Here is a 26,977-nt window from a genome sequence, read left to right as displayed (position 1 = left end):
TGCATCTACGAACAAAACCGTGAAAGACTTTACGTTGGAAGTTATTGCTCTTGCAGTTTGCACGCGAGTGCACGAAATATTTTTCCCAATTGCAAGGAGTAGTCGATGTTTATATACACGAAGCATTGTCTGCAACCTATCCCCTTCCACTCTTCGATGACTCATGGTAATGAAGACGCCCATAGTGAAATGATAACGGTATTCTTTGTTTTCTTGATTGCCACTCGTGCCCGGTTAATCGGAAGAAGTAGGGGAAAGAGGGGGGGGGGGGGGTAGTGGTGATGACCTGGTGATGTCTATATTCGACTGGTGAAGTATCAGACATAATCTTACTCTGCGATCAGCGAAACAATTTTGAAACCCTGCCTCTCAGCTTTGCCCTTACTCTATCATTCATGTTACAGTGACTTGCAATTCAGTTCATTCAAATGTGTCCTCACTTGCTTCAACTTTCACTATTAGTAATCTTGCTTTTCGAAGCGGTTCGAACGCCTCGATTCGTAGCCTCTTAGTGCGGGAATTATCGAAGTCTAGTCACACTGACTCAGCGCGACCCTCCTGATTTCCACATGTCAGCATGCTAGTAGTGCAGTTTATATTATTATACTTTAGGTGAGCTTGGTCCACACAATGATGCCCCATGTAGAGCCATTTACCTCGCATTCGCATCACCATGGTAAACTCGTTCGCTGCGTTGGAACTCGCTTGCCGTTCTCTTCGCCTCGACTAGATCATGTCTCCTGTATTTAATACTGAGAAAATAATCCACCCCGTCCCATTCCGAAAATTTGATTTTCTGTAAACCTGACACTTAGAGGTACAACCTTTCAAAGTTAGTAGCAGCCGTTTAGAGTGGGCTTTTTGGTTTTGAGCTTTCAGCAGCTGGACTTCTTCGTACACCGTGGGGCAATGTTAACTGCTGCTTCGTGCTGCATCAAATAAGAATGCAAACCAGAATAAAATGAGTCAATGATGACATTTTGACGAGGTAGATGAGAACAACAGGAGCCACCGTGATGTCTGTTTCCGCCGCAGTCGCGCTCGAACGGGGTTTAATTATGTACCTTGCCATTCCTAGCCGGATGCGTATTATCGCTGCAACATCCGCACATTCGCTCAAATCCTTTGGTTGTTCTTTCGGCCTCCGAATTAACCTTACTTATTGCAGCCCACGCTGTGAGTGCTACAAGATCTTCAACCTTTTTCGTCCCTTTTTGGATTTTATGCAGGCAGACGAGTCCTGCTGCGGTGAAACACTCGCTACATGTTCTATCGCACACATCGATTCACATCATTCGCCACGAAGTGCCGACATGCACTGCGTCCTTCAAAACAGTTACTACTCCCTTTTAATTCGAAGGAAGCGGCAACGTAAGGCTTGAAACCTTCGCATCCTTTGTCAATATCCACTTTTGTTACGTGAGAGTGACGTTTGACATCTGATATAAAAAAAAAAAAGATATAACGCAATATAGCTTTTTTTTTTTTTCTTAGAGTTTTCTCGGCGCAGACAGAGCTTCAACTTAAAGCACGCATATGAGGTCACTTTTATCTTTGCGACAATGAAGCTTCCGTGCCGATGCCATGATAACAAAGTTTGACACAGGCTTGCATGTCGTTAAGAGCTAGCCACTGCTTCTCATTTTGTCTAGCGTCAGATTAATGTGGCCCTAGATAAAAATAAAAAATAAAGTGGAGCCTGAATAAATCCAATAAATAAAACGTCGCCATCAGACTTGGAGGTGCCATGTGAAGACATGTGACAAGACAGTCTAGACATGTGACTGGTATTAGTTGAGCACGTTTCGCAGTATTACACACGTCCAGATGTGGCCATCGAATATATTTCATTGGTTTCCCCTGTGCCGCAAGTATATTCCCTTTTTCGGTCGGCATAATCGCGATCCACCGGCTGTATTGTCCTGAACACTTTGTCACTACACATCGTCCTGCATACTCAGCATCCTCAACCTTTCGCAGGTTCATGATAGACTTGCACTGCGCGTGCTTGTTCTCGCCCATATTTCAAACAGGCACTTTACAAATGCAATATTGCCACAGTGAAAACGGTCTTTGTTGAAAGGTCTCGTTGCCGTTGCCATCGCGAACAAAGAAACTGGCATGGAAGTGTTATGAAGAGGATGTCTCGGTGTTTTGGGGGGAAGCAAGTGCATGAGGAGTTCACGTGGCGCGGTTGGCTTCGGCAAGGGCACGGTTGGGGACCATCTTCCAGACGACGAAGTAGCCCGCCTGGGCCAGGAGGGTGACCAGGTACTTGTCACTGTGCAGGAATCGGACGCAAGCCACGGGCGCAGAGCTAATCTTCTGTTCCGTGAAGCCAGCCTGGGAAGAACGAGATGTCACAACCATTGACTCAATAACATGGATGACGTATCATTCATCCCAAAGTTCATCAACATCACTATAGACATGATAGTCAGCATTTAAATGTCACAACTATTAACTCAAAAACAAGGATGACGTATCATTCATGTTCCAAAGTTCATCATGATCACCAGAGACATGATAGTCAGCATTTAAACCTACTACGCCCATTGCAGGGCTCTCTCATATCTTACCCGGTTCCATATGCGGCCATCTTCCTCAACTCATCCGCGCACATGGCCCTATATCGCAACGCCTTTCTTTGAAAAGTGCTCAGCGACAATTGGATATCTTGCCTTCGCGTTACATGTCTTACCAACATCCATTTATTTTTCTTGATCACCATTAGGATGTCACTTAACTCGCGTTTGATCCCTGATCAAGTCTGCGATTTCCGGTCGTAATGACTTGATCCGTTGTCTTTTTAATAAGTCCTTGCGCTGCGTTTCATTTTGTAATCATTCTCTTTTTCTAAACGTGTTGTTATCGCGATGAATTGATTTAATAAAAATAATCACGTGTCAGTTTTGTCGCCACATTCCACTATCTGTATGCTAATTATGGCTACAGTACAGATAACAACGTTTCACAACTCAGCGATATGTGCGCATCTCGCAGGCGACCTGGAGAGTCATTTGGCAACCACGTCTTCATTGCTTAAGAAATGGCCAATCAGTTTCGGCTGTGCAAGCTACAATAATTTCTGTGTCATCGTATGCAAAAAGAGAGAATCGATGGCAAGTAAGCCTTCAGTTGAGGGGTGAGAAAAGAAGGGGAAGCCTAGGTTTTCTATGACGTTCCTAATGTCTCGTTTTAGGAATAATCCAATCGCATGGGTAAAACTGCATCCCATCTGGACTGCCTTCCTTCAGAAGGACACGTGCGCACTTCGCGAGCCCAAGGCTTTGTGTTTGTGGGTGATACCTTCGTGTTGGTGCAGGGAAACCTGAAGATCCTAAGGAAACCAGCGCGGTCTCCTACTGCCACGACGGCCTTGTTGTGAGAACGATGGCAGGTCAGGTTTACCACATCCGTCAAGTGTTCGTTGTCCCAGATTCCTGAAAAAAAAAAAAAAGAAAGATTCGGAAACCTCATTGAGAAGAAATTCATAGTAAGACGACTTTTGCCAATGTGGCGGTTCCAGGCCAATGCCCACTCCTGCAAGTTTAGTGCGCCGGGACTCAAGCCTCCAATCAGCCGCTAAGCCGCTGTCTTTTCGTACTTTCCGGGTCAGCACAAATCTTGGGCCCAGTGTTGGTTTTCTGCTGGCAGTGTCCAGCCCTATGTAGGACCTGACTTTGCCGGACTAGTATCAAGCTTTATGCCGCCTGTTGAAAGAAGAAAAAAATCGGCAATCGACATGACCGTGTTTCGATTCTGGAGCGGCATGAACATATCAGCTTCGATGATCACTGCATTAGGACTATGTGCTATAATGCATTTCTACTTGCCAAATACCCCGCGTATTAACCTGCCACTTTCTCGTGCTGTACATTTCATGCCGCTGTCTTTGACACCTTCCATCTATGCGCAACAGTCCATAGCACACCGCCACCGCATTGCTCTGTTAGGGTGCTTTAAGCTGCCCCGAAGAATTTTACCGCACTACCATTAAGTTCCCTCGTCACCAATTTCACCGATGTTTGCTTGAAGCCTCATCTTGAAACTCTGCAGCTTCCTATAGGCTTCGTGAAAGTTCCGGGCTTCCACGACAGGCTGTGATTTAGTGCGCATTACACCTAATGACTTGTTTTTCCCTTTTACTCTCTTTTGTCCTTCCTCTTCATAGTATCCCTTTATCTCTTTGCCCCATGTGAGGATAGGAAACCGGTATCTTTTGCCGGTTAGCATCCCCGCCGCACTCTGTTTCTCTTTCTCCTCCTCCTCCTGCAGCCTCGAACTGAAGCCGAAGTGAAACGCAGCCAGCTAGAGCCCCTATTGTCCACAGACATGGCCATCCCAGAGGCACGTATGAAAATTAGAGTTAACTTAGTTTAGATGGTCCACAGCGGTGGTGCAGTGGTTAGGGCGCTCGACTTCTGTGCCCAGGGATGCACGATCCAATCCCGGCCGCGGCGGCCGCTTTTCGATGGACAGGAAAAGCGAGGCGCTCGAGTGCTGTGCGATGTCAGTGCACGTTAAAGAATCCCAGGTGGTCGAAGTTTCCGGAGTCCACCACTGTGGCTTCTCTAATAGTCTGAGACGCTTTGGGACCTTACGGCCCATAAACCAAACCAAACCAAATCTGCGCTGATATTGTCTTTCCCTGTGTACAAAAAGTACGCAGGGAAGTGGAACACTTCAAGCGTGCCCCGTAGGCACAAAACATGTTCGCAGGGCATGCTGCCGCTCGATAAACATAGCTACTAAGCGCCGCCCCCTCGACACACCAGCTCAAGCTATGACGGCCAAGGCTACAAGCAGACCGTTCAGCTCCCCGTGAGTTTATCCCGCTGATAAGTTTTGTTTGCGGCTCGTATGCCTACGCTGTTTCACGGCGAACACTTTGAGGACTGGCTGGACAGCTACAGGGCGTTTAATACGTGGTACGATGACAGCAGAACTGCGGAATGTCTATTTTGCTCTTGAAGATGAACCCAAGACGTGGTTCGAAAACTATAAATCGTAATTACCACCTGTCGAGATGTTCGGAGGCAGTTGCTCGAAACCTTCGGCAGCAACAAACCGAAGGAGAAGGCTGAACTTTCTCAGCAGTCCCGAGCGCAGTTGAGCGTGGAAGACAAGACTCGGGTCTTCAGCCGCGCAGGTTCTTAATTGCCGAAGACGAAGAAGGTGCGCCAGGAGACAAGGCCTTTGCACGACCTCCAATGTACTCTGGTCGATTTTACTAAGGAAGCTAGCAGCATGCAGCGTGCCCTGCCGCAGCGGTTTTTCGCATTTCGTCCGTCTAGGAAAACCAATGCTCTGGACTTCCACTTACCGACGTCAAGGAAAAAAAAGGGGGAATCCCTTCTAGAACTCTGCAATTATTGTGTGCGGAAAACTACAAACGCTTCACTCTGCCGAACAACCCTTAGTGTCGGAGCCATTTCGGATGTCATTCGTGAAGAACTGGCCTGACCAGTGTCAAAAATGCCACCTACTGCCATCTGCTCCGTATATCATGGCCTACAGCAACGCGTAGCGGAGCCAGAGGCAGCTTCACTGCTCCTTTACCGGTTCTTTCCTATTCTTGGCTTCGACTAGTGTGCCTAGGGGCCGGCCTTCCATTAGGAAAGCATACGTGTGGCAGACGCCGAACAACCGACCCTGTCTTCACACCCCGGCGACGCCGGCCACATACTGCGTCATCGCCCGCACAGTCGGATGAGCCTGCGACGATTTTCACTGGTTGTTTCACGGCCACGCTATTGTGATAGGTCTCAGGACATGGCCAGAACCTCACTGACAAAGTTCCTCATTCGTCCTTGCCTCGGCGCCAGGACAGGCCGTCATCACCAACTCGACACGACTGTTCACTTCCTCAAGTCGTCGGTCTTCCCTAAGTCAGTCCTATAGACAGCACCAGGAAAACTGAGGATGGCAACATCACCAGAGAGGACTGTCGTTCAGATTTTCGAGCAACTTCCTCCACTCTCAAATTCAATCCAATGACAGGACCTTCGAACTCTTCCTCCAATCACCTTGCGAAGACCACAGCAGCTTCTCCTCGACGCCCCGGTTCGACGAACCGAATCACCCCCAGTGCGACCACTTCTATGAAACTCTTTCCACGCATCGAAGTAGTCACTGCTGAAATCTGTGTCACCATTGACAATCACTGCATGGAATGCCCTTGAGAATATCGGCATCAATTTCTCCGTTATGGATTGTAGTCTTTCAACTACCCTATTCAATGTTCTGAGTCCTTTACACGAAAAACAAAATAAGACAACCTGAAGCTCATCTTCTGATGCCCCTCGAAGTGTGCACCGCTCGAAATTCGCGCTGTAGCTTTCTTTACTGCCTCCCTGTCCTGGCACAATGCTCAAAGGACCTTATTCTAGCTCTAGATTTTATTCAATAAAAATGGTGGGACCATCGACATCCGAGACCTCATGGTGACAATTTCCACGCTGTCCGCTATTGGAGATGTCTGTGAGCCAAACTCGCTACCGTTTTCCAGCGTTATGTGAAGACTTGCTGCGAATGCTGACGTTGGAAGACACCACCCGTCAAGCCGGCCGGACTACTGAAACCCATTTGTCTGGTTCTACTTCCTTTCCACCAGGTAAGCATAAACTCCATCGCCTCTGTTCAAAGTCGTCATTGGTTAACCTCTAAACTGTGGTCGCCACTAGGTATTGTGAGCCGAAAGCAATTTCTTGCGGCACCTTTGCTTAAATTAATAAATTTTGATCCCGGGTCCTTATTTACGCGACTTCATCGCTGCGAAAAATATATGAGCCTAAACAGGCTCTCTGAATTTTCGTCCTGTCCATCCCCCGGAAGGTGAGTTTCTATATTAACGAGGCGTAAGTACATTGAAGTTAGGTTCGCAGAAAAATCGTCCACAATTCGAGCGTTCATATTAATGGGGGTGGCATTAACGAGGCTCGCCCTAAATGTTTATTAAATATTTGGCTTGTCAAAGCCCTGTTTTATATAAAGGCAGCATCTTTGCTGTAACGGGACGCTTGCCTATTAATCTAACTTGATCGAATAATAAATCTCAGTGCATATAAAAACGACGGTTTAATGTGCAGCGGAATGCAGATCAAAAAGGCGCAAATCGGTAAATATTAATCCGGTCCACTCCACTAATTCGTCTCTCATGAAAGGGGAAGTAAAAAGGCCCCTGAAATGTTAATTAAGGTAAAATTTTAATATAAGCATTCCATATAAATGCTCTTTGCGACTATTAGAGTCAAGTTTTGGAGTCTAGCGTGGAGTCGACAATTTACCAATAATTTTAGAAAGTGCTCGTGGTTACCACTCGCGACCGACTGGGGTGAGTAGAGCGAAAACTAATTCAGTAATCAGGCTTTTCCGCAGTACACGGTGATAACTATACACAACAATGATGACGTCATCTGCAGAGGTGAGGCATTTCCAACACAAAAGCGTTTGCTCTGAGGAAAAAGACTAACGCGAAGGTAGAGGCCGCGGACATTGTTCAGCGGCACCGGGTAACTCACGGGAAAAATTGGGCGAAAACCGTTGAAATTAGAAGTGTCACCCATAATGGCGCCATTGTCTAGTTTCACCGCACTACAGCCGTGTTTTGAGAAGACGCATAATAATTTTCGCGATTTATTAGTAGATTACATCATGACTTCGAATGATAGCGCGAAACCACTTTGTGAGCTTAACCTACAAGTTTCATATATTCTAATGCTAGCATCTCGAGAAATTGTAAAATAAAATTACATTTTAGCTTCTCTTTAAGTCGAGACAATAAGATCTAGCTATTAACTAAAATAGAAATTTACAGCGAAGCATTCACTATGAAAGTGTAAGAACTGCTTACCGACGATGTCTGGATTCAGCGTGCAGGTGAGCTGGTACCAGTCAACTTTCGTAACTGTGGGTGATTTGGCCTTCAAACTATTTACATCCCCTATAATGAAAAAAAAAAAGACATAATGAAAAGAACGTAAGGCCCGGGCGTTATTTTTAAACAGCTTAATAAACATTAGCCCATCACGCCTGCAGGATAACGCTAGTGCGATTTCTCCGGCAATGACACGATATCACTCCATCAAGTTCGCTTAAGTTGGAGGAGTTGCCGTGATGCTCCTGCGTTGAGAGATTTGTTTATGCGCACAGTGAAAACCTATTAGCCCACTCTTCTTCGCCGAAATGAAACGACAGTTGGTGTCTTGGTTCTTTTTCGTCTAATCTACGCCGCAAGGTTTGGACACTAAAATGCTGTCAGTTCCAATACCCAACGGTCGTTTTTTTGCTCTGAACATCTCTGAACGTGCTAATGAGTACGTGGTAGTTAATAGAGGTATAAATTAAGAGAATTGAATAAGCGAGTAGCAAAGTGCACGTACGCAAACTATAATCAGCAAGGAGAGCCGCAGATGAGATTCAGTAACGATGTCACGTCATGTACGCCCGACCCTAAAAGGGGAGTTTAATGGTCCCTCATATTTGAACTTAAGTTTCAATTCACTTGAATAAATTGATTTCATTGTGTATAATGACACGTGACATTCATCAGGTGGATTTACGACACCACTTATTGAGTAACACCGGGTTTCCTGACGTCACACACCTCAGTGGCCAATCAGCAATCGGCCATGTAAACCTGCTACCTGCCACAGGCCAGACCACCTGACAAATCGACCGTGCCGCGCGGTCTCCTGACGGCACATACACCGCCGATCAATTCGCTCTAGTCCTTGTCACATCTCAACTGCCCCTCTGTCAGAGCACTTGTCAAGTCTGCTATGCCACGTGGTCTCGTAACATCAGACACTGCGCCGGCCAATTACCTCTCGGCCACGTTACCTGCCAGAGCGCGCCCGCCACCTTTCATAGAGTAGCTGCTGGCTTATATTGATTTCGAATTTAGTTCACTTCATTTAACTGATTCTATTTATTGTCATAGGTGGCTGTTGGCAGGTAGTTTTATGACGCCACTTTCTGATGCGACGCCGCACTTTCTGAAGTCACACCTGTCGATTATTAATCAGTGCTCATTCGTGTTACCTGATAGCTGACACTGGCCGACTTACAGACGACGGTTATTTTCGCTTACATGCGTCCGCTTAATGTCATCGCATTAAAGAAGAGCCCGTCGGGATGCAATGAAAGGAATATTTAGTAGCAAAATTCCTTCTTGATGCTTTGGCATGCCACTCTTAAGGTGACTTAGCATCCCCATATTTATTTATTTTTCTATGTGGGGCTTCGAAATGCCACTTGGCAGCGAACCTTCCAACTCGGTGCGATGAAGTGGTATCATGGCGTCACACAGCCCCTCCACAAATCAGCCCTCGGCCATGCCATCTGACTCTGTGACGTTATCGCAGCACCTGTGATGCTTGGGAGGATCAACGCCATTCGACAAATTCTTCGAATGGGGCTTCTTACGCTAACGCGTTAATACAAAATACAATAAAGTTGTGATTTGCTTTTATACATTGGAGAGTACGCCAGTTACGTTTAATAGCTAAGCTCTAATATAATCTTTATTCCCTTGTCGCGCAAGCCGCGTCTGAAACACAAAGCCCCGATTGCGCAACGCGGTAAATGTCGAGTGCTGGTAAAGTGCTTACAGCAAAGAAGCTCTTGGTATTGGCCATCAGTCGTGACAACTTGGAGAAGGCGGCTGTCGGCGGACCAGTCGATGTTCACCAGCGAGTCTCTGCCCTGCGTTTGAAATTGTCAAGGTACCTTTTTGAACACAAAAACTGCGCCAAGACTCTTCTCAGCCAAGTACATACGAAAGTCCCCACATGCTCAAAAACCACGAAATGCCGAAGGAACTCTTACTACTTTTGTTTACTATTTGGAAAAGTAAACTGATGTAGGAAGAAATTTAAAATGAGAGATTTTTGACAAAGAGGTAACGTGATGCTTTAGGGAGCCGAAGGGATGACGTCCTTAAGCTGGTCGCGGTGCCTGTCAACTGAGTTGCCGCCGGAGCCTCTCCTTTCCCTTGAAACGAATTTCTGATAATTACAGCCGACTTTGACAGTCCTCATAATCGCAATATCCAACCGAACGTTGCTCCACGTAAAACGGAATGGAGGGTAAAAGAGGACAAATGCTTGGATATTCTTTCGTGTTATCTATGACTTCGAGGATCCGGTTTAACATTTTTAGCGACAAAAATGTTTTAATTTAAACGTGTTTTTAAGCAAGAACTTTTTGGTATTTTAAACTCACGGCTATTGTCGCTGTCTTTCCTGGCCTATAAAAGTACCGTAAACAACATCATAAAGGAAGACTTGATAAAGTACCTTGAAAGAATGAGACAAATGGTGGTTTCTTCCCTTAACATCACCTACAGCCTGTCTTCACTATTCGTAGATGGCTCAAATGGCAAAAGAATATCTTTACTGCCGCTCTAAATGTGCTCTGCTTTATCTTTCTCTCACTAAAATCTAATTTTTTGCTAAATTGTTCACTAGTTATCTGCACTGAACTGATGTGTAGCTAGTTGTTATTCTGCTTTTTCGGAGTAATTTCAAAGCTTTTATTTCAGTGCACTGGATCCATTGTCTGCGGTTTATTGCACAATGTGGGAATCTCAGTTGGCGAACTCGAACGTGCACACAGAATAAGACAGCGAAAGCAGGGCAGCATCCGCCCAATAATTGTGAAGTTCTTAAATTTCAAGGACAAGACCAACATTCTCAAAAATGCTTCCAAACTTAAACATCTTGACCCTACTTCCATCTGGATAGAGGGGGACGTTTCGCCTAGGATGCGATATTAAGAAACAGCTTAGAGACTTCGCTCGAAGTATACGAAATCCTGGTGAAAAGTATAAGCTCTTAGTTGATAAGCTCCTTCGTAACAATACTCTGTACTCATTTAACAGTGCCACTAGAAAAGTCATTGCTCTCCCAAAGCGCGATTCCAAAGAAGTGGATGTTTGTGCCAACAACAGCACAAATGAAATGTCTGCCCTTTCTGATTCTGAAGCCACCCAGGAACGCTGACTACAGAATAAATCCATAAGCTCAGCATTGTCGTCAAACTTCCGCAGCCTGTTTCCAAAGCAAGATAATTTGTGTGCATATGTTGACGCATGCTCAGCCGACCTTGTGCTGGGTACAGAGACCTGGTTATCGCCCGATATTGCTGATACTGAACTATCTTTGCCCAACCAGCTTTTATTATTTAGGAAACATCGAGTTACCTCGTGCGGTGATGGGGCACTAATTGCCGTAAGGAAAAGCCTGCAAGCGCATGTTGTTGATACAGAATCGTGCCTGGAAATTTTGTTGGTTGCATTACGTCTATCATCGTCGGTAACTTGCGCCATTGGGGTCTGCTATCGCCCACCTGGTTCACACGAGGAATTCGCTGAAAAGCTGAACGAATCTCTGACTTACCTAAAGAACAAATTTCTACGTTCGCCAATATTCCTGGCCGGTGACTTCAATAATCCGAATATTGAGTGGCAAGCATGCAGGCCTCTCCACGGCGCAAAAAAAGCGTGAATGCCAGAATTTTCTGGATGTGTTAGCACTTTTCAACCTAGACCAAATGGTTTCCATACCAACGAGTGGCGATTCAATCTTAGATCTAGCGCTGACAACGCAGCTTGACCCAACGTCTTTAAACGTGATGGATGGTCTCAGTGATCACAAAGTTCTGCAGTGCGACTTCACAGTAGCCAGAAACAAATCAGAAGAAGCAAATAAAGTTATATTTGATTATACCAGAGCAGAGACTGATATGATACTTAATGAGCTATAATTGTTCTCTGCAGATATTTTTCGTTCTTTCAGCTCGCGGGACGCGAATGAAAACTGGTCTCTTATTCGTGATAAATTAACTTTGCTAAGAGATAAGTACGTACCTAAAGTCACCATCACCACATCTACAGAGAGCACATGGTTCACAAGGAGCGTCAAAAGATGTATAAACAAAACGAAAAGGTTGTACGCGAAAGCTAAAAAGTCAGCATCTGAGCGCGCTTTGAATGAATATTCTACACATGCCCAACAATGCAAAACTGAAATCGGAATCACAAAGGACAAGTTTTTTAACAGTGACGTTTCACATTTGTTAAAGAACAATCCTCAAAACTTTTGGCGCGTTGTTAACCTAACTATGGTACAAACACCTCGGTGTCAACTAAAAAAGGAAACCTCCTTACTTCCCCTGAAGTAGCAGAGAAATTTAACATATTTTTCTGCTCAGTTTTCACTGATGAGAGCCCTTTACCAACTGACCTGCTATTTACAGAGCTGCACGAAACCATGCCCGACATAACTGTCACAGCAGAAGGTGTATCCTCTGCCATTGACCGTTTCCCTGCTAAGTCATGCACCCGGCCTGAATAAGATGCGTCCTAAATTACTAAAAATAGCGAAGCCTGCAATATGCTCCATCTTTGCTACTATTTTTCAGCAATCTATTGATATGGGTTGTGTCCCAAACGACTGGAAAATTGCGCGTGTCGTACCCGTTTTCAAATTTGGCGATGCCTATTTGCCATCAAATAACAGACCAACTTTTTAACCAATACAAGCTGCAAATTGCTAGAGCTCATATACTCCTTCGCCATAATGGGTCATCTGGAGAAGCATAACTTCTTTTTTTCCAATCAGCTCGGCTTCGAACATGGTAGGTCTTGCGAAACACAACTGTTTGAATTGGTTACTGACCTTCACCATGCAGTTCATGCTCACTCTAAAATAAACGCCGTATTTATAGATTTCGCCAAAGTATTCGACAAAGTCCCACATATACGTCTAATAAAGAAGCTTAAGAATTGAAACACAAATTGTAAGGTTATTTGCTGGATAAGGAGTTTTTTTGGCTAACCGCTATCAATTAGTCTTTGTTAACAGCCATTCCTCCTCCCACTCCCCCGTTAAATCTGAAGTGCCGCAAGGGTCTGTACTCCGAGATATCTTGTTCTTAGTTTATATAAATGATATCAGTAATGACCTAAATTCCACCGTCAGACTATTTGCTGATGATTGCGTGATATGACAGATAACTGATCTTTCAGACTGTACTCATTCACAATCAGACATTGATAAGATCAACAATTCGTGCACACAATGGCAAATAGAAATTAACACCTCAAAAACACAACTTGTCAGATTTACCACAACATCTAGCACCAAATCATATCATTACACTTTGAACGACGTGCGTATTGAATCGGTACCCATCACAAACTATTTAGGTGTACATTTAGCATCAGATATTTCATGGAACTGGTTTGGTTTGGTTTGCGGGGTTTAACGTCCCAAAGCGACTCAGGCTATGAGAGATTTCATGGAACTGTCACTTAGATACGGTTATCAATAAGGCTTCCAAGCCACTCGGCTTCCTCAGACGCAGCCTACGATTAGCTGATCAAGACACAAAGCTATTAGCATGCACAACATTAGTGCGCTATAAATTGGAGTACGTCTCTTTAATTTGGAACCCTCATCAAGCATACCTATTAACAAAATTGGAGTCTCTGCAAAATAAAGGTTCCCGTTTCATATCTAAAAACTATTCGCGATCAGCAAGTATAACTGAAATAAAAACAGCCCTCAACTTACCTCTTCTTGAAAGACGGAGAATGTTTTCCGTACTGTCCTTTTTCGACAAATTATATTATAGCCATTCTTCATTTGCGTTGTATCATATCACGCCGGCCAATCCCATATTCCCAAGCATTTATCACCAACTGGAAGCGCAACCCATCTTTGCTCGAACCAATCTTTTCATTCACTCGCCTCTGCCCCTCGCCATCCATCAATAGAATCTGCTCCCTGCCCCCGTTGCATCTCCCAGTGATTACGAAACGTTTGTAACCGGACTACAAAATCACTTCGAGCCGTAACCTTCATCTTTGCATTTCTTTTTTTATGTTCGTGTTAAAGCGCTGCTCTCCGAAAAACTTGAATGTTTGGGGCAATCTGTATCTTTATTTTGAGTGTTTGAAGCACTAGCTTTTCAAAATTATGTGCCTGGCTATCGACTCCTGCAACTATCGCTAGTGTTTTTGTTAACGACTGTATACTTATCGCAAATTTGGATGCATTGTTTGTACTCTTTTCCCACCTTCCGCCCACCCCCACCCCCATCCCTTGTACTGCCCGCCCGGGCCTTTAGGGTATTTGAATAAATGTGTCTCACAATTCTGCGAGAGCAAGGACTAACTTTTCAGCTTGCCACATACCAGCGTACACTAAATATTTAAATCGGCGTGTATTTTGCGCAACGCATTGACGAAGAGCAGCAATGGCCCAAAAGCGCACGCTCACCTTCGTCTTCTTTGCAATTACTGAGAAAGTGTGGTGAAGTACCCTTTACAGGCAAATACGAATGGACGCTGCGAAGCTGTGAACGGCAACCAAACTTGATTGTTTGGGGCCATCTGTATCTTTATTTTGAGTGTTTGAAGCACTAGCTTTTCAACATTATGTGGCTGGCTATCGACTTCTCTAACTATCGCTAGTGTTCTTGTCAACGACTGTATACTTATCGCAATTTTGGGTGCATTGTTTGTACCCTTGTCCCCCCCCCCATGTAATGCCCGCGCCGGGCCTTTAGGGCTTGCCACATACCATGGTACAATAAATATTTAAAGTGGCATGTATTATTTGCAACGCACTGCCGAATAGCAGCAATGGCCCAGAAGCGCACATAATGAAGAAGCGCACGCTCACCTTCGTCTTCTTTGCAAATACTGGTAAAGTGTGGTGAAGTACCCTTTACAGGCAAATACGAATGGACGAAGTGCCCCACCGGGGTGGTGCAGTGGTAAGACGCCCGACCACTGTGCCGGACGGAGTCACCGGGTTCGAACCCGACCTCGGCGGTTGCGTTTCGATGGAGGCGAAACGAAGAGGCGTCCCTGTGCTGTGCGATTTCAGCGCACGTTAAAGATCCCCAAGTGGTCTAAATTACTCCGTAGCCCTCCACTACGGCTCCTCTTTCTCTCTTTGCACTTTCATTCCCACCTTCCTCCCTTCCCTTACGACGCGGTTCAGGCGTACACAGAAACAAGTGTGACAGATACTGTGCCTTTCCTTCCCTGTGAACCAATTATTTATTTATATTTGCGCTGCAAAGCTGTAAACGGCAACACGCTAGGCAATACGCAGAAGCCGCAACATATATGCTACAATATTTAATATGTATGCATAACAGCTGCAGAAGTGTAGAACAAAAAATAGAGAAAAACTATCTATTATTTTGTTATTATTTCAAAAAGCACAACTTTGAAAATCTTGCAGGGCCGAGGCTTTTAAATAAATGATCACTATGATTCGATCATGTTTCGGAGATTGCAAATTACTACAGCCGTGAAAGCCCCGAAGAGAAGCCAAAATTCCAGTTTAGTTTAGTTTATGGGGTTTAATATGCCAAAGTGACTGAGACTATGAGAGACGCCGTAGTGGAGGACTCCGAGAATTTCGACCACCTGCTGTTCTTTAATGTGCACTGACATCGCACAGCACACGGGCGCCTAGCTTTTCGCCTCCATCAAAAAGCAGCCGCCGCGGCCTAGATTTGATCCCGCATCCTGGGGACATACTATCTACTAGACGGCCAGCAAAGGATGGAAATGGGGAAAAAGAGCGCTAAGGAAAAGGATCGCATAATCTCTTTGTCGTGTCCTCTGCACATGTGAGCGCAACGGACAGTGAACAGTCTACAAGTAACGCGCCGCGGGGCAAGCATCGCAAATTCTTCGACTCCGCAGAAGCACATCAACTGCATCGAGAAGTACAAGACCCCAAAAATGCCGCGAGATTAGTGAAAAAAAGCAGCGCTCGCTGCTAACAAAGCAGTTTTGTTGTATTTAATCGAACGGCTTGCTCTACGCGTGCTCAACACGTCGGGTAAGCCGAGCACAGAACGAGGAATGCTGACGACGGGAGGCGGAGACAATAACGCGGCAAAAGCTAGAGGAGGTTGCTGAGTACCATCAACATGGAGGCCGAGGACGGACGCCAAAAGTGAGTTGAGGAAGAAGTATATTGTCAACAGGAGGCGGAGGCCAGACGCCAAAAGCGAGCTTGGGACAAAGAATATCGGCAAAAAAAGTAATACATTTAAAAGAGATTTGCAGGTGCATTGCGGCCACAAACACCTCGCACGCATCCTGACTCGTAGGCGGTCCTATGGGCTTGAAGCCAGAACTATTTCACATTTCCATTTGTGAAACTCCCCGTAGGGCCCGCGTATCAAAACACAGCTGATCTGATTGGTCAAAACTCAGTTTATGGATACTGGCGGCACCCGCAGTCATTAAAATAAACTGTGTCGAAGTTGCAAACTTTCAAGTTGTTCATAAATGCACAACCACCTGGCAGTTGAAGAGATTCAGTAGCAAAACTTAATGGTGTAACAGCCGTAAACATAATTAAGAGCGGAAAAAAGAAAGAAAAGAAGCGATTTTCAGAAGGCATTGCAATGGCGGGTACCTTTCATTAACCACTTCTAGATGGCGCCACATCTCATAAACACTGAAAAAATGCATACTAAAACTTGTCACGTTTTGAAGTGGAATTTTCCAACTGGTATTATAAAAAATGATCTCTCCAAAATATCACGGTCCTGTGCGGTACCGATTGTGTAACCACGACTTCTGACTAAAAATACCGAAAACTTAAGCATAGTTTTAACCTCACAAATGTTGTACAATTCAATATCCTGGCTGTATATTCCAACAGACGAACAAAGGACGAAATTTTAAAATGTGGATAAAATGATAGATCACTTTCTCTCCCATTAGGCAGATAAACCCCACCGTTGAGATATTGTTTTTTTTTTTTTTTCTGCGCTTAAACAACACATTTTCTCGAGGGAATATTCAAAATAGACAATTATCGTTTAAACACTTGGAGCTTTTCTTTTTGGCATTTCGAAAAAAGGAAACGTTCCTGTGGTGCTGTGTGCGGTCGCGTTTCGGCACTATTAATTTTGCGCGCTATGTTCGCGCCTTGAGAAATTCATCTGCACACACCAAGTGCCTCTTCTCACTATGTCCTGACACTTCGTGTCCAGATTTTGTAAAGAAATTATGAAATAATACGCGGCAATCTAGTCTACCTCAATCAAGGGGCGGTACTCTTTCTGTTGACAAGCACAAAAGGCTAACATTTCTCGCGAATGAATTCATGGATCTCTTGTGCAAGCAATCAATCCGAGGCCAACCGCTGGGCTTCAAAATCTACGCGTTTCATAATTTTCGCTTGTCGAAGTGCCTTGCGCTTTTATGAGACATTTTGCTTCATGCATTATCAACGACCATGGTAGCGACTAACGCATGCAACCTAATGACTAAAGTGAGCCAGTAAGAGCTCAAAAATCAACCGCAGTCTTTCACTTGCCATCCACTTTCCCGTCTTATCTTCACCTTAACAGCAAAGTTCCTGCATAATACCCCATATAGCAGCTCCTATATCCCCTTTTCGATGTCTGGGAAAGAATTCACAACGAGAAAATCGTTTTAGGGATAAGGCATCTCAATACGTCCTCTCCGTGTGCCCGAAAAAGTCCCGACTATTCCGGACCAGGTAGCGCGCCGGCCCATCATGCTCGGAGCGTCCACGGTGGCTGAAGTGCAGTGCCGGTAGCTTTCCCTCCAGACAAACAGTAAGAAAACTCTATGCTGCCGAATTTTTTCCCTTGCCGGTGAAAGGCGACCCTGCGCCTAGGCATAAGCAAAAAGGAAGAAATACCCCACAAGTGTGTATCATGACACCGCGAATCCCACCAACATCTAAAGAGAAGGAGAGAAAATAGAGGCTACTCGACAAGGAAAGAAAGTAAAAAACTTTGGAGTGGGGATGGTGAGAAAGGAGCCGCCTTTCAAAAATATTTTGTGGCCGCGCGTTCTGAACACGATGCCTCACATTCACCGAGGTGGAAAATATTTTTTTATCGGAGATTGGTCAGTGGCTCTTTAAGAAAAAAACCTATAGCGTTCGACTTTGCGACTATTACGCATAAGTAGAGGAGCACTTTTAAGGGGTAAGTATGAGTAAGGCCAGCGGAAGCTGTGAGCCACAGAAGTACGCTAGACATGTCTCATTCAAAGCGGCTGGCTGTTAATTCATCGGAACGCTCACCTCTTTGTGCATTTACGTCAATGAACTACCTCGAAATGACTAAATTGCGACGCGAAAAATTACAAACGGGTCCCAACAGTAACAGTAGTTACGTACCCTGATGACTTCGCCCTTTTGATTTGTCTGGCCTTGGTCTTGCACGAGCAGCACGTGAATGAAGCCGTCGTTGGCTCCGACCGCCATCATCATACCATCTGCATAACATGTAATGTCAAATAAAAGACGCGGGTTGGTAAGTGGTCTCACATAAATGATCGAAACTTGTCTTACAGATATAATCTGCTCATTGGTGGCCCCGAAATATGCATTAAATTAGAAGAGATTCAGACGACTGTACAGTCAGAGATCGAATGACCACCTCCCAGTGCCATGCCCGTGATTATTCGCCCGCAAAGCAGACTCCGGATTTTTGGCGTAACGTTCCATTAAACGCTGCGTGTGCCTTACTTTCATTGTTGTCCATTCGAGACACCAGCGTGGTTCACAGATGCTCCCTGTCGTCAGTACAACGTATTTCAGCAGGACTGCCGGTTTCGAGAGAATCTTTGTTTTACGTGTCTGCTTGAAATCTACCCCTGTATATGTTTCATGGAAGCCATCTATTTGGCGGTAAATTGCAGTGTCCTCTACCAGGACGGGCGCTCACCAGCTCGCAGAAGTCACGTGATATTTCTCGGGACCCTGCAGTAGAACAAAGCTCAAAGGAGTAAATACATTCTTCTCTCCCGCTCTTCTAATTCTGTGTTACGATCAAAATACCAAGCGAGCAATGCACTGAAACGATCACGGAACGTGTGGTTTTCTATCTTTTCGCTTTTAGTTCGTAACGATCCGATAATCCTTACACACAGGGTGTGCGGATGTGTCAGCAAGTTACAAAAATGTGTCTCACCAGGCGAATAGGCCAGGGCGTTGAGCGCACTGTTGGCCACGGTGAACGTGGTGAGCATCGCGCCGGTGTCTGCAGCCAGCACAGACACGCGGCCATTGGCGCAGCCCACAGCAAGCGCTGCACCCCGTGGATGCATCGAGGCGGACAGGCACTCCGACTGCGAAGAACACCCGGGAAACCACCCGCAAATGAAAAAAAAAAAAAAAAAAGAGGAATCGGGATTGATTCCATCTCTAATGCCTTAGTTACATAATAATTAACCCTTTCGACGACGAGCAGCCGTGCGTGTCCCTGCTCTTTTTGTTCTACGTCGCTATAATTTTGCGTCAAAATGAAATGCTGGCTAGCTGGTGCCCGTACTTTCTTGTCAACTTCGCTCGAGGGAAGGGAACTGGGCGCTGAACACTTGAAAATTTCCACAACACTGATCGTTTTCTTTTATTGAGAATTGTTTGCTGGAGAGAAATTGAAGGGCCACCCTTTGCTTCTGATCCAAAACCGAGCGGCACGAAAGCCGACTGGGAAAAATAAGCGAAACTGGCAAGATATTATTGCACATTGTTTCGAACATTACTCGTGCTAATTTATTTATTTCCCGAGTTCGTAGTCGCCATATCCCAACTACAGTTTTTACTGCACTCGACGGCAGCTACATACGTCCGGACAAACTTTTCATCCGCTGATTGCAGCAGGAGTAAGTGACTTCTTTTTTTAGTTTCATCGTATTAAGAAAAGAATACTAACTACAATCTACCGGACAGAACACAGCGTGTAGTTTACTACAGCGGCAAAAGAAACAAGAGAAGAAAATCTTCCTCTGGTAGGCTTTTTTTCCTGTGTTTTCGAAAATATATTGAAGCACACATTCTTTTTTCGCCGCACAGCTCATGCTTGCGATGCTAAGTAAATTAATGAATGGTGCGTGCAACTGTCTTGGTAAGGGTTAAACTTTGCACGCTAGTTTAAACGAAACAAGTTGGTGCAAGATTGTGTGATATATTGTGCAATTTATTCTGGCAAAGTGTGTCAAAGAGCAAGCACCTCGACAGGCGTCATCCAGACGAGGCTCACGACGTTCCAGCGGCAAACAGCCCTGTCTCGACCGACCGTGAAGAAGACGTTCTCTGATGGGGACACCACCACGGTCACTGCCTCACGATAGTGGCTCTGCATGCACGAAAAAAAAAAAAAAAACATACGCACACAGGCCATGGGTGAAGCACTTGACCTCGTATCAACATTTTCTTTCGGTAAAAAAAAAAACATCCAGGTGATTTTTTTAGTATGATATTACAATAGTAAATAGGTAGCCACTAATTAGCGTACAACCAACCGTGGACGCTTCTCGTACCTCAAAATGAAAAAAATAAAAGTTGCCTGCATCGATAGGGCACGGCGTTTTAATCACAAAGAAATTTAACCACTCTCGACTATAACGGGGCATTTGTAAGCTAAAAATGATTAAAAACAATACACAGATATTGCCACCAGCAGCCGTTTTCTCAAGTTAAGAGCGTGCATTGAAACACATTTTTCGCACGGACCACAGAGGCTCTAAATGTTTCTCCGCCATTATTTTGTAAACGGTGACAACCCGTTCTTTTCGGTAAGAGCATCACGGGTTTGAATTAACTAGTAGGAAGAATCTCAATCCAATTTCTTCCCCGATAAGCGCGTATTTTGCTGGCGGACAAATATCACCGCAGCCTGAAGGAACATCCGGGGGAGGTATTTTCTCGCTTAGAACAGTAGCTGGCTGCATGTGCCCACAGCTTCTCTTCAATGAGCTCATTTTGTGTAAAGAAGTTTTGATGTCACTCCAAAGATTGTTTCACATACAATCGAAAACGCTCGCGATTTCTGCCACGGAAACACAAAAACCCGTTTTGAGCTGTTGCGGCGGCTCGAGCGGCGAAAGCGACGCAGTTCCAACAAGTTGGAAATTTTTCGCTCTGTCGCTGCCGCTCTTCGCTCAGTTCGCTCAGTCGCTTGCGTGTGAAACGGCCTTAAGATGCAGCTCCCGAAAATCGCAGCAGCCAAAGCAGCTCGACAGTGACAAGACCTGGTGCTCTATTTGAATCCGTGAAATGGCACTCCACTTGGACGACAGATTGTATTGCGAGGTCACGCTTGAAACCTCTTGCAAGCGTGATAAATGACACCGTATTTACTTGCGTGACGGACACTCACACAATGAACCCATCCATGACTCTTTTCTCAAGTAATTTTGAAGGAAAAAAAGTAAATAGCGTTTCCCTGCGTTTCGAGCCGTCGTCGTCGCAGTTCACCTAGCATCCCTTGGCACATTGGCAGAGCGCCAACATGCTTAACGGAGATAATAACATCACGGCGTAGTTTTAGCTCCTGTGAGAAGGGGGGGGGGGTGGGGGGGGGGGGACGTGGCAGTGTCAGCGCCCTTGACAGGAGTGCCGGCATTGATATGCTCGTCTCGTTCATTTGTGCAAGCTTTGTCTTCTGTACGTTATCATGTCGCGATTGGGGCGGGAAAGCTTCTGTCAGTTGCTGAGCTGCTTTTTCAGCGTATGGGCAGTGTGTGCTGCTGCGAACTAAGAGATAAGATGAAGAAGAGGACAGAGAAGTAGAAAGCTCGGCAGAATTATTTCCTTGCTCCCTGCTCCCACACACCCATGGGGGAATAGAAGAATGCGCACACCATTGCTCTTCGCTCTTTCGCGTTGTTTCCCCTCTCCCCAACACCACTGCTGCATTGGCTGCTCTCTTCACCGTACCGGTCGTCGCTTGCAAACATCACGTGGTGACACGCGCCGAAAGGTCACGGCCTATGCGCGCGCATTTGGGGAAAACGTACAGTCGCGGACAGAATGCAGTGAACCAGGCTTCCGCATTCAAACGCTTCTGTTCCGTTGTGTAATAGAAATAAATGTGTTTACTGCCTTCACGTGCAAAGACTAAAGTAAATATTACGAACATATGCAACAAGCATAAATTATTTTCAGCTAATTAACGCGCCAGAAGACTCTGACCGCCAAAGCGTGATTCATATTCTTCTGCCCGCGACTGTACATTCCAGGGCGTGGCGCTGCTCCAAGTCGGCCGTCGCCGAAACTATTCTCTCTAGTTCTTTCCACACGTGGCTAGCAAACGTCCGCGGTGTCATGCGGCAAACGACCGAGGGTAAAGCAATTATCTTTGGGAAAATGGCACCTTCCACTGCGAGGTGCGGAGTTCGATATATCGAATGACTGGTGAAATTGGAATTCGATGACAGTCGCAACCTTCCTATAGTTTTATATAGTTAAGTTAAAGTTAAATTGGTTCACAGGAAGGGAAAGGCGCAGTAACTGTCACACTTGCTCTGTGGACACCCGAACCGCGCCGTAAGGAAGGGAGGAAGGTGGGAATGAAAGTGGAAAGAGAGAAATAGGAGCCGTAGTGGAGGGCTACGGAGTAATTTCGACCACCTGGGGATCTTTAACGTGCGCTGACATCGCACAGCACACGACGCCTCTTCGTTTCGCCTCCATCGAAACGCAGCCGCCGCGGTCGGGTTCGAACCCGGGAACTCCGGCACAGTAGTCGGGCGTCTTACCACTGCACCACCCCGGCGGGGCTAGTTTTATATAGAATTTTCAAAATTTTCAAAGAGATAATCTTTGAGAAGGAGTTAAATATAACCGATATTCTGAAAATCCTGGTTTAACAGTATATGCAAGCCACTGTCCTAGCGATGGTCCTGGCCGCGTCATCTCATTTTGCTTGCGCAACACTGCAATGAAGATTCGGCGATGGAAGGTTGGCAGGACGTTTTGTGGACGTTTGAAGAGCTTCATAAATTGCTTTATGAACAACAATCAGCATTTGGTGAAAAGTGCACTAAATATGGAGAGTTTTGTTTGTTCATCGCAATAAGTCTTTCCGACTCCGCAGTGTAACAAGGTGGCGCCACAGGTGCCATCGCTGGGACCACGGCTTGTTTTTCTTCGCCGCCGCGACAGACGATGTGAACATCCTTTTGATCGAATCAGGCGGGTACCCTAAACAAATTCGACGCAAAAATACTGACGATCAAATGCCATTTCTGTGTAAAATTAGAGCTACAAAGATTCAATGGTTTAGCTCGCTGCTCAGGGAAACATTCCACGGCCCGCATGTCATTGTGTTACGAGCTGTAGATCCTTAAGACTCTGATCGAAGCTTCCACGGTGTATACGCTACTACAAATAGACTCCCGGGTCCGTACTCCGAATTTGAGTCCTTTCGCTGTTTTCCCCCTCATCTAATTGGTAGAATTGCCGGAAGCGGAAGTGGTGGCAACCAAACTGACATCCGGTTCCGGTGCTTCTAGCAAACAGGCAACTCGAGGTGATGACGAAAACAACATCTCTGAAAACAACGCGAACAAGGAATACGGGCCCCGGTCAGTGCCGCTGAAATTTCACAGCATTCCTTCGTGCTTCAATTTAAACATGCTTCAGCGAAACCTGAGAGTCAAAAATAGTCATAAGTTTTTATTTTCAACCTTATGCGCTTGGTCACGCAGTCGGAGGTTAAAAGCGTTGCAGCTAATAAGTAGCTCACCTGTATGACTGGCCTGAACCTTCTCTTGAAGGAGCCCTCCATGATCAGGTTGTGCGTGGTTCCGACGAAGACGTTCTCGTCGGCAGCGAATGGCAGGTGTTGGCACATGGCATGCACGCCACCCGTGCCTCTCGGAAGCTGCGGCAACAATAAAACGCGGAATCATTTTCAACATTGTGAAAACTTGAAGCGAAACAGAGGCTTCCTGTCCAGTAAATGACTCCAAGGGCTGCGGTGCGAGAGCGGAGTGATGCTTTAGTTTCTCTCAGCCTGTAAGCCACGACCGGAAGCTTGCTTGGGAACACGTAATGTTTTCTTGAAATAAAAGCAAGAAACCTGCTCTAATGCTTTGGCACTTAGAACAAGTCCTGGTTAATCAATGGTCTGATACAGTGCTTCCCTTATATAGGAAAAAGCACTGTGAAAGTAAATGTTTAGTTGGAGTTTGTTGAAATTTGTTTTAGTGCTCTGGTCTTGAGAGTGCGACGAACGCGAAAACTGTCCGACGTCAGTTTCTAGCCTAAGTGCTCGTGCACCTAAGTTGCATGAGGCCCAACCACGCTAAATCAGCTTTTTTGCGTGTTTTTTAAACTGCGTATTTGGATTGAAGTCTTCTCAAAATACGGCCTAAAAGGTAAAGCCCACTTCTAGTAAGCAATGAGAAATTATTTTTGTACAGTTAATTATCGTTTATGAAAGAAAGAAAACGACTGATGAAAAAAATTGATTTCGGGTGAGTAGCTTAACAGCGATTTAAACTAAAGTCCCCCAGAATGCAACCCAAAAGAAAACACACTCCTGTGGCTGAATGAAAAATAATGCTCGTGCTGTTGATCCTTCGTTCAAAGAAGAAAGCTTTGAAAAAGAAGCAGTACAAGGTCAATTCGAGAAACTGCTTTACTTATTCATAAATAAGTATAACCCTAATGCATTGCGCCACAGAAGCAACGGAAATAGCGCCTTTCAACAGTGTTATCTGCTCTCATTAATATTCTCGCATTTTCCCGCTTCCGCAGAACTGAAAATTGTAGTTTGGCGAATGTCTGGTTCTTTCTCCTCCGTTTTCATTAGACATAAGGAAAAGTAGGCGATTCTGTGATTTTCGCAGGTGAGAAAAGAGAAGTTAGGAACCCATAAAATCCCGCGAGAGCTATCACAAATTCAGCAGTGTCAGGGCTGATGTCATAAATATTTTTTTTTTCCCAAAAAGACAGTTTGATGCCCCAGCACATCGACTGGCGCTTTTGGCACGTCATCGTTAATAACGCTATAGGCAGAATACTTAGGAAACTTTCAGACCGCACACACACACTAACAACAAGATCACTAAGGAGAGAATACTTGCCGATGTGACGCCGAGCCTCTGAAACTTTCTGTCAGCATCCCAAGCTTTAATCTGATCTTCTCGGTCGACAGCCGACGCCGATATGAGCAGATTGTGCGGCAGAAACAGCAGGACGTTCACGTCATTCTGAAATAAGTGCACATCGCAGAAACAGTGAAAATATCGCCAGAATTTGTTTCATAGTAGTTTAGTAAGTTAGCATGTCCCACATCGGTCGTGCCATGCAGATTAATAATAAAAGGAGTTAGCTGGTGGTTCGTATTAAAAAGATTAACCACTGTTCTTTTTTTTTTTTTACGTAAAAGACGCTGAAATTCGGCGGGAATTCCTCAGCATCGACGCCTGCCCTTCTCTCTCAATGAAAGAATGTCTCACAAGAACGGACACCAAATAATTTCGCGCAAACAGCCCAGCGGCCGACTATCATCACCTCGTGCGCCCTGAACTCTTTGCTGATGAAAAAGTAGCTTCCTTCGTTGGAGGCTGACCAGACGGTGACGTAGCCCGCGTCGTCGCCGGTTACGAAGCCAGCGGCGCCCATGAAGTCGACGGCCGTGATTGTCTTCGGCGCGTGCTCCTGCGCATGAAGCACGTCGCAGACAGCGTTGGAAACACGAGAAATTGGCACACGCAAGCGGGCTGTTCAAATACTGGCTTTCCACGGCGAAAAAATGTTCGAGGCCAGCGTTCCATGCAGAGGCCGCATTGAGGCTGCGAGCAGAACTCACAGCGGTGATGGCGTCGAGCCTGTCCAGGTAGTTCTCCTTGCCTTTCCTCCAGAAGCACAGGTGCTGCACGCCGTAGGTCAGGAAGAGCTCGTTTTCGGAGGGAGGGAAGTGACAACCCAATACGGGAGCCGGGTTAGCCTGCATACACAAAGGGGGCCGTGAAACGGAAAGCGCACTTGTGAGTGTTTACGTAGCCTGTAAGCTCGTGCACCATAGTTTGCATAAGAAAAATGGCTCTGTTTACACTGGCGTAAAGTGAAGATTATATTCATTTAGAGTTATGAGACATGCGTGAGTGAAAAAAACCCGGCAATTCTAAGAGGAATGAGAGGCAGTGGACTCACAACTGCTCTGCCAAGGATCTCGTTTTTCTGCCAGTCCCATAAAGACAGTTCGTGGTCGTGGCTGGAGTCTACTGCGACAAGGAGTGTGCCCTGAGGGAAAAAAAGAAGGAAAGCGGCACATTGGCTACAAAGGACGCCTTAGCAGAAAACTTCGGGTTAATATAGACCACCTGGATTTCTTTAACGTGTGCTGACATCGCATAGTTCGAGGGCGTAATTATGCGTTTCGCGTCAATCAAAATACGGCATCCGGGGTCAGAATCGAACTCTAAACCTTAGGAACAGCATCCAAACTCCAAGGCCATCCAGCCGCTACGGCTAATGGTTCCGGGATTAAGGACTCTTACTTGAGACATTCCCATAGATAAGTGATTGATAATTGATTGATGATAGACAGTGGAACAGACGCCTTGAAAGTTGGTCAGTTTCGTCATCAAATGTGTCTAAACACAGCCAAAGAAGAGCACTTATGAAATTTTCACGGACGATCTACTAAGTGATACTTGGGTAAGGGCGGAGATGTTTTTTGAGGCAGCGTTTTAACTTTGTTGACTGAATTTTCAACCTAGCTAGGGCAGAAGTGTGATATTTTCATGGTATGACGTCGGTAAACATAATATTATCGGTCTTCGAATTAGCTCACCTAACAAGGTGACGGTGATAGAAGCGCACAGAAAAGCTAAACATTTATGGCATGAACCAGTTGGTTGCCGCAAAGCTACTGCATAGGCAAGCAGTATTTTTACGACATTCTTTTTTCAAGTGTAGATTTCAAATTTGGGGTATTAAAACTTGCAGACAAAGCGAGTAAATGCACAACAGGTCGTCTAGCCTTTACCATAAACAGCGACATTGGAAAGGAGTGGTACATGGCTTCGTAATGCTTCGCAAAGCGCGCCGTGGCTCGGGAAGCTATCGATGTTCAGCTTCTACTGCAGCAGTAAATGGCTTCAGAGCTGCTTTTTTTTTCTTTTTTTTTTTTACGCAAAGGAAGCGCTTTG

At 45.5% G+C, this 26,977-nt stretch overlaps 1 protein-coding gene across 1 annotated transcript in view; it reads right to left on the bottom strand.

The window, feature by feature from the left end:
• Window positions 1–1,510: 1,510 nt before the first annotated feature.
• LOC146197500 (echinoderm microtubule-associated protein-like CG42247) overlaps window positions 1,511–26,977 on the bottom strand; it is an 82,729-nt gene continuing 57,262 nt past the window's right edge. Inside the window, exons 10-21 of the mRNA XM_084597191.1 lie at window positions 25,977–26,066; window positions 25,633–25,770; window positions 25,335–25,481; window positions 24,905–25,030; window positions 23,560–23,697; window positions 20,041–20,166; window positions 19,000–19,156; window positions 18,204–18,301; window positions 9,615–9,708; window positions 7,856–7,945; window positions 3,310–3,443; window positions 1,511–2,343 (exon numbers count right to left, since the gene is read on the bottom strand). Of these exons, the coding sequence (XP_084453317.1) occupies window positions 2,182–2,343; window positions 3,310–3,443; window positions 7,856–7,945; window positions 9,615–9,708; window positions 18,204–18,301; window positions 19,000–19,156; window positions 20,041–20,166; window positions 23,560–23,697; window positions 24,905–25,030; window positions 25,335–25,481; window positions 25,633–25,770; window positions 25,977–26,066 (1,500 nt within the window). The 3' untranslated portion in view covers window positions 1,511–2,181. The remainder of the gene's footprint in view (window positions 2,344–3,309; window positions 3,444–7,855; window positions 7,946–9,614; window positions 9,709–18,203; window positions 18,302–18,999; window positions 19,157–20,040; window positions 20,167–23,559; window positions 23,698–24,904; window positions 25,031–25,334; window positions 25,482–25,632; window positions 25,771–25,976; window positions 26,067–26,977) is intronic.

The sequence above is a fragment of the Amblyomma maculatum genome, chromosome 3, assembly GCF_055883805.1.
Source record: "Amblyomma maculatum isolate TAMU_Amacu chromosome 3, ASM5588380v1, whole genome shotgun sequence".
Classification (NCBI taxonomy): domain Eukaryota; kingdom Metazoa; phylum Arthropoda; class Arachnida; order Ixodida; family Ixodidae; genus Amblyomma; species Amblyomma maculatum.
The sequence above is the reverse complement of the archived record's forward strand: the minus strand, read 5'-3'. Positions and strand labels throughout refer to the sequence as shown.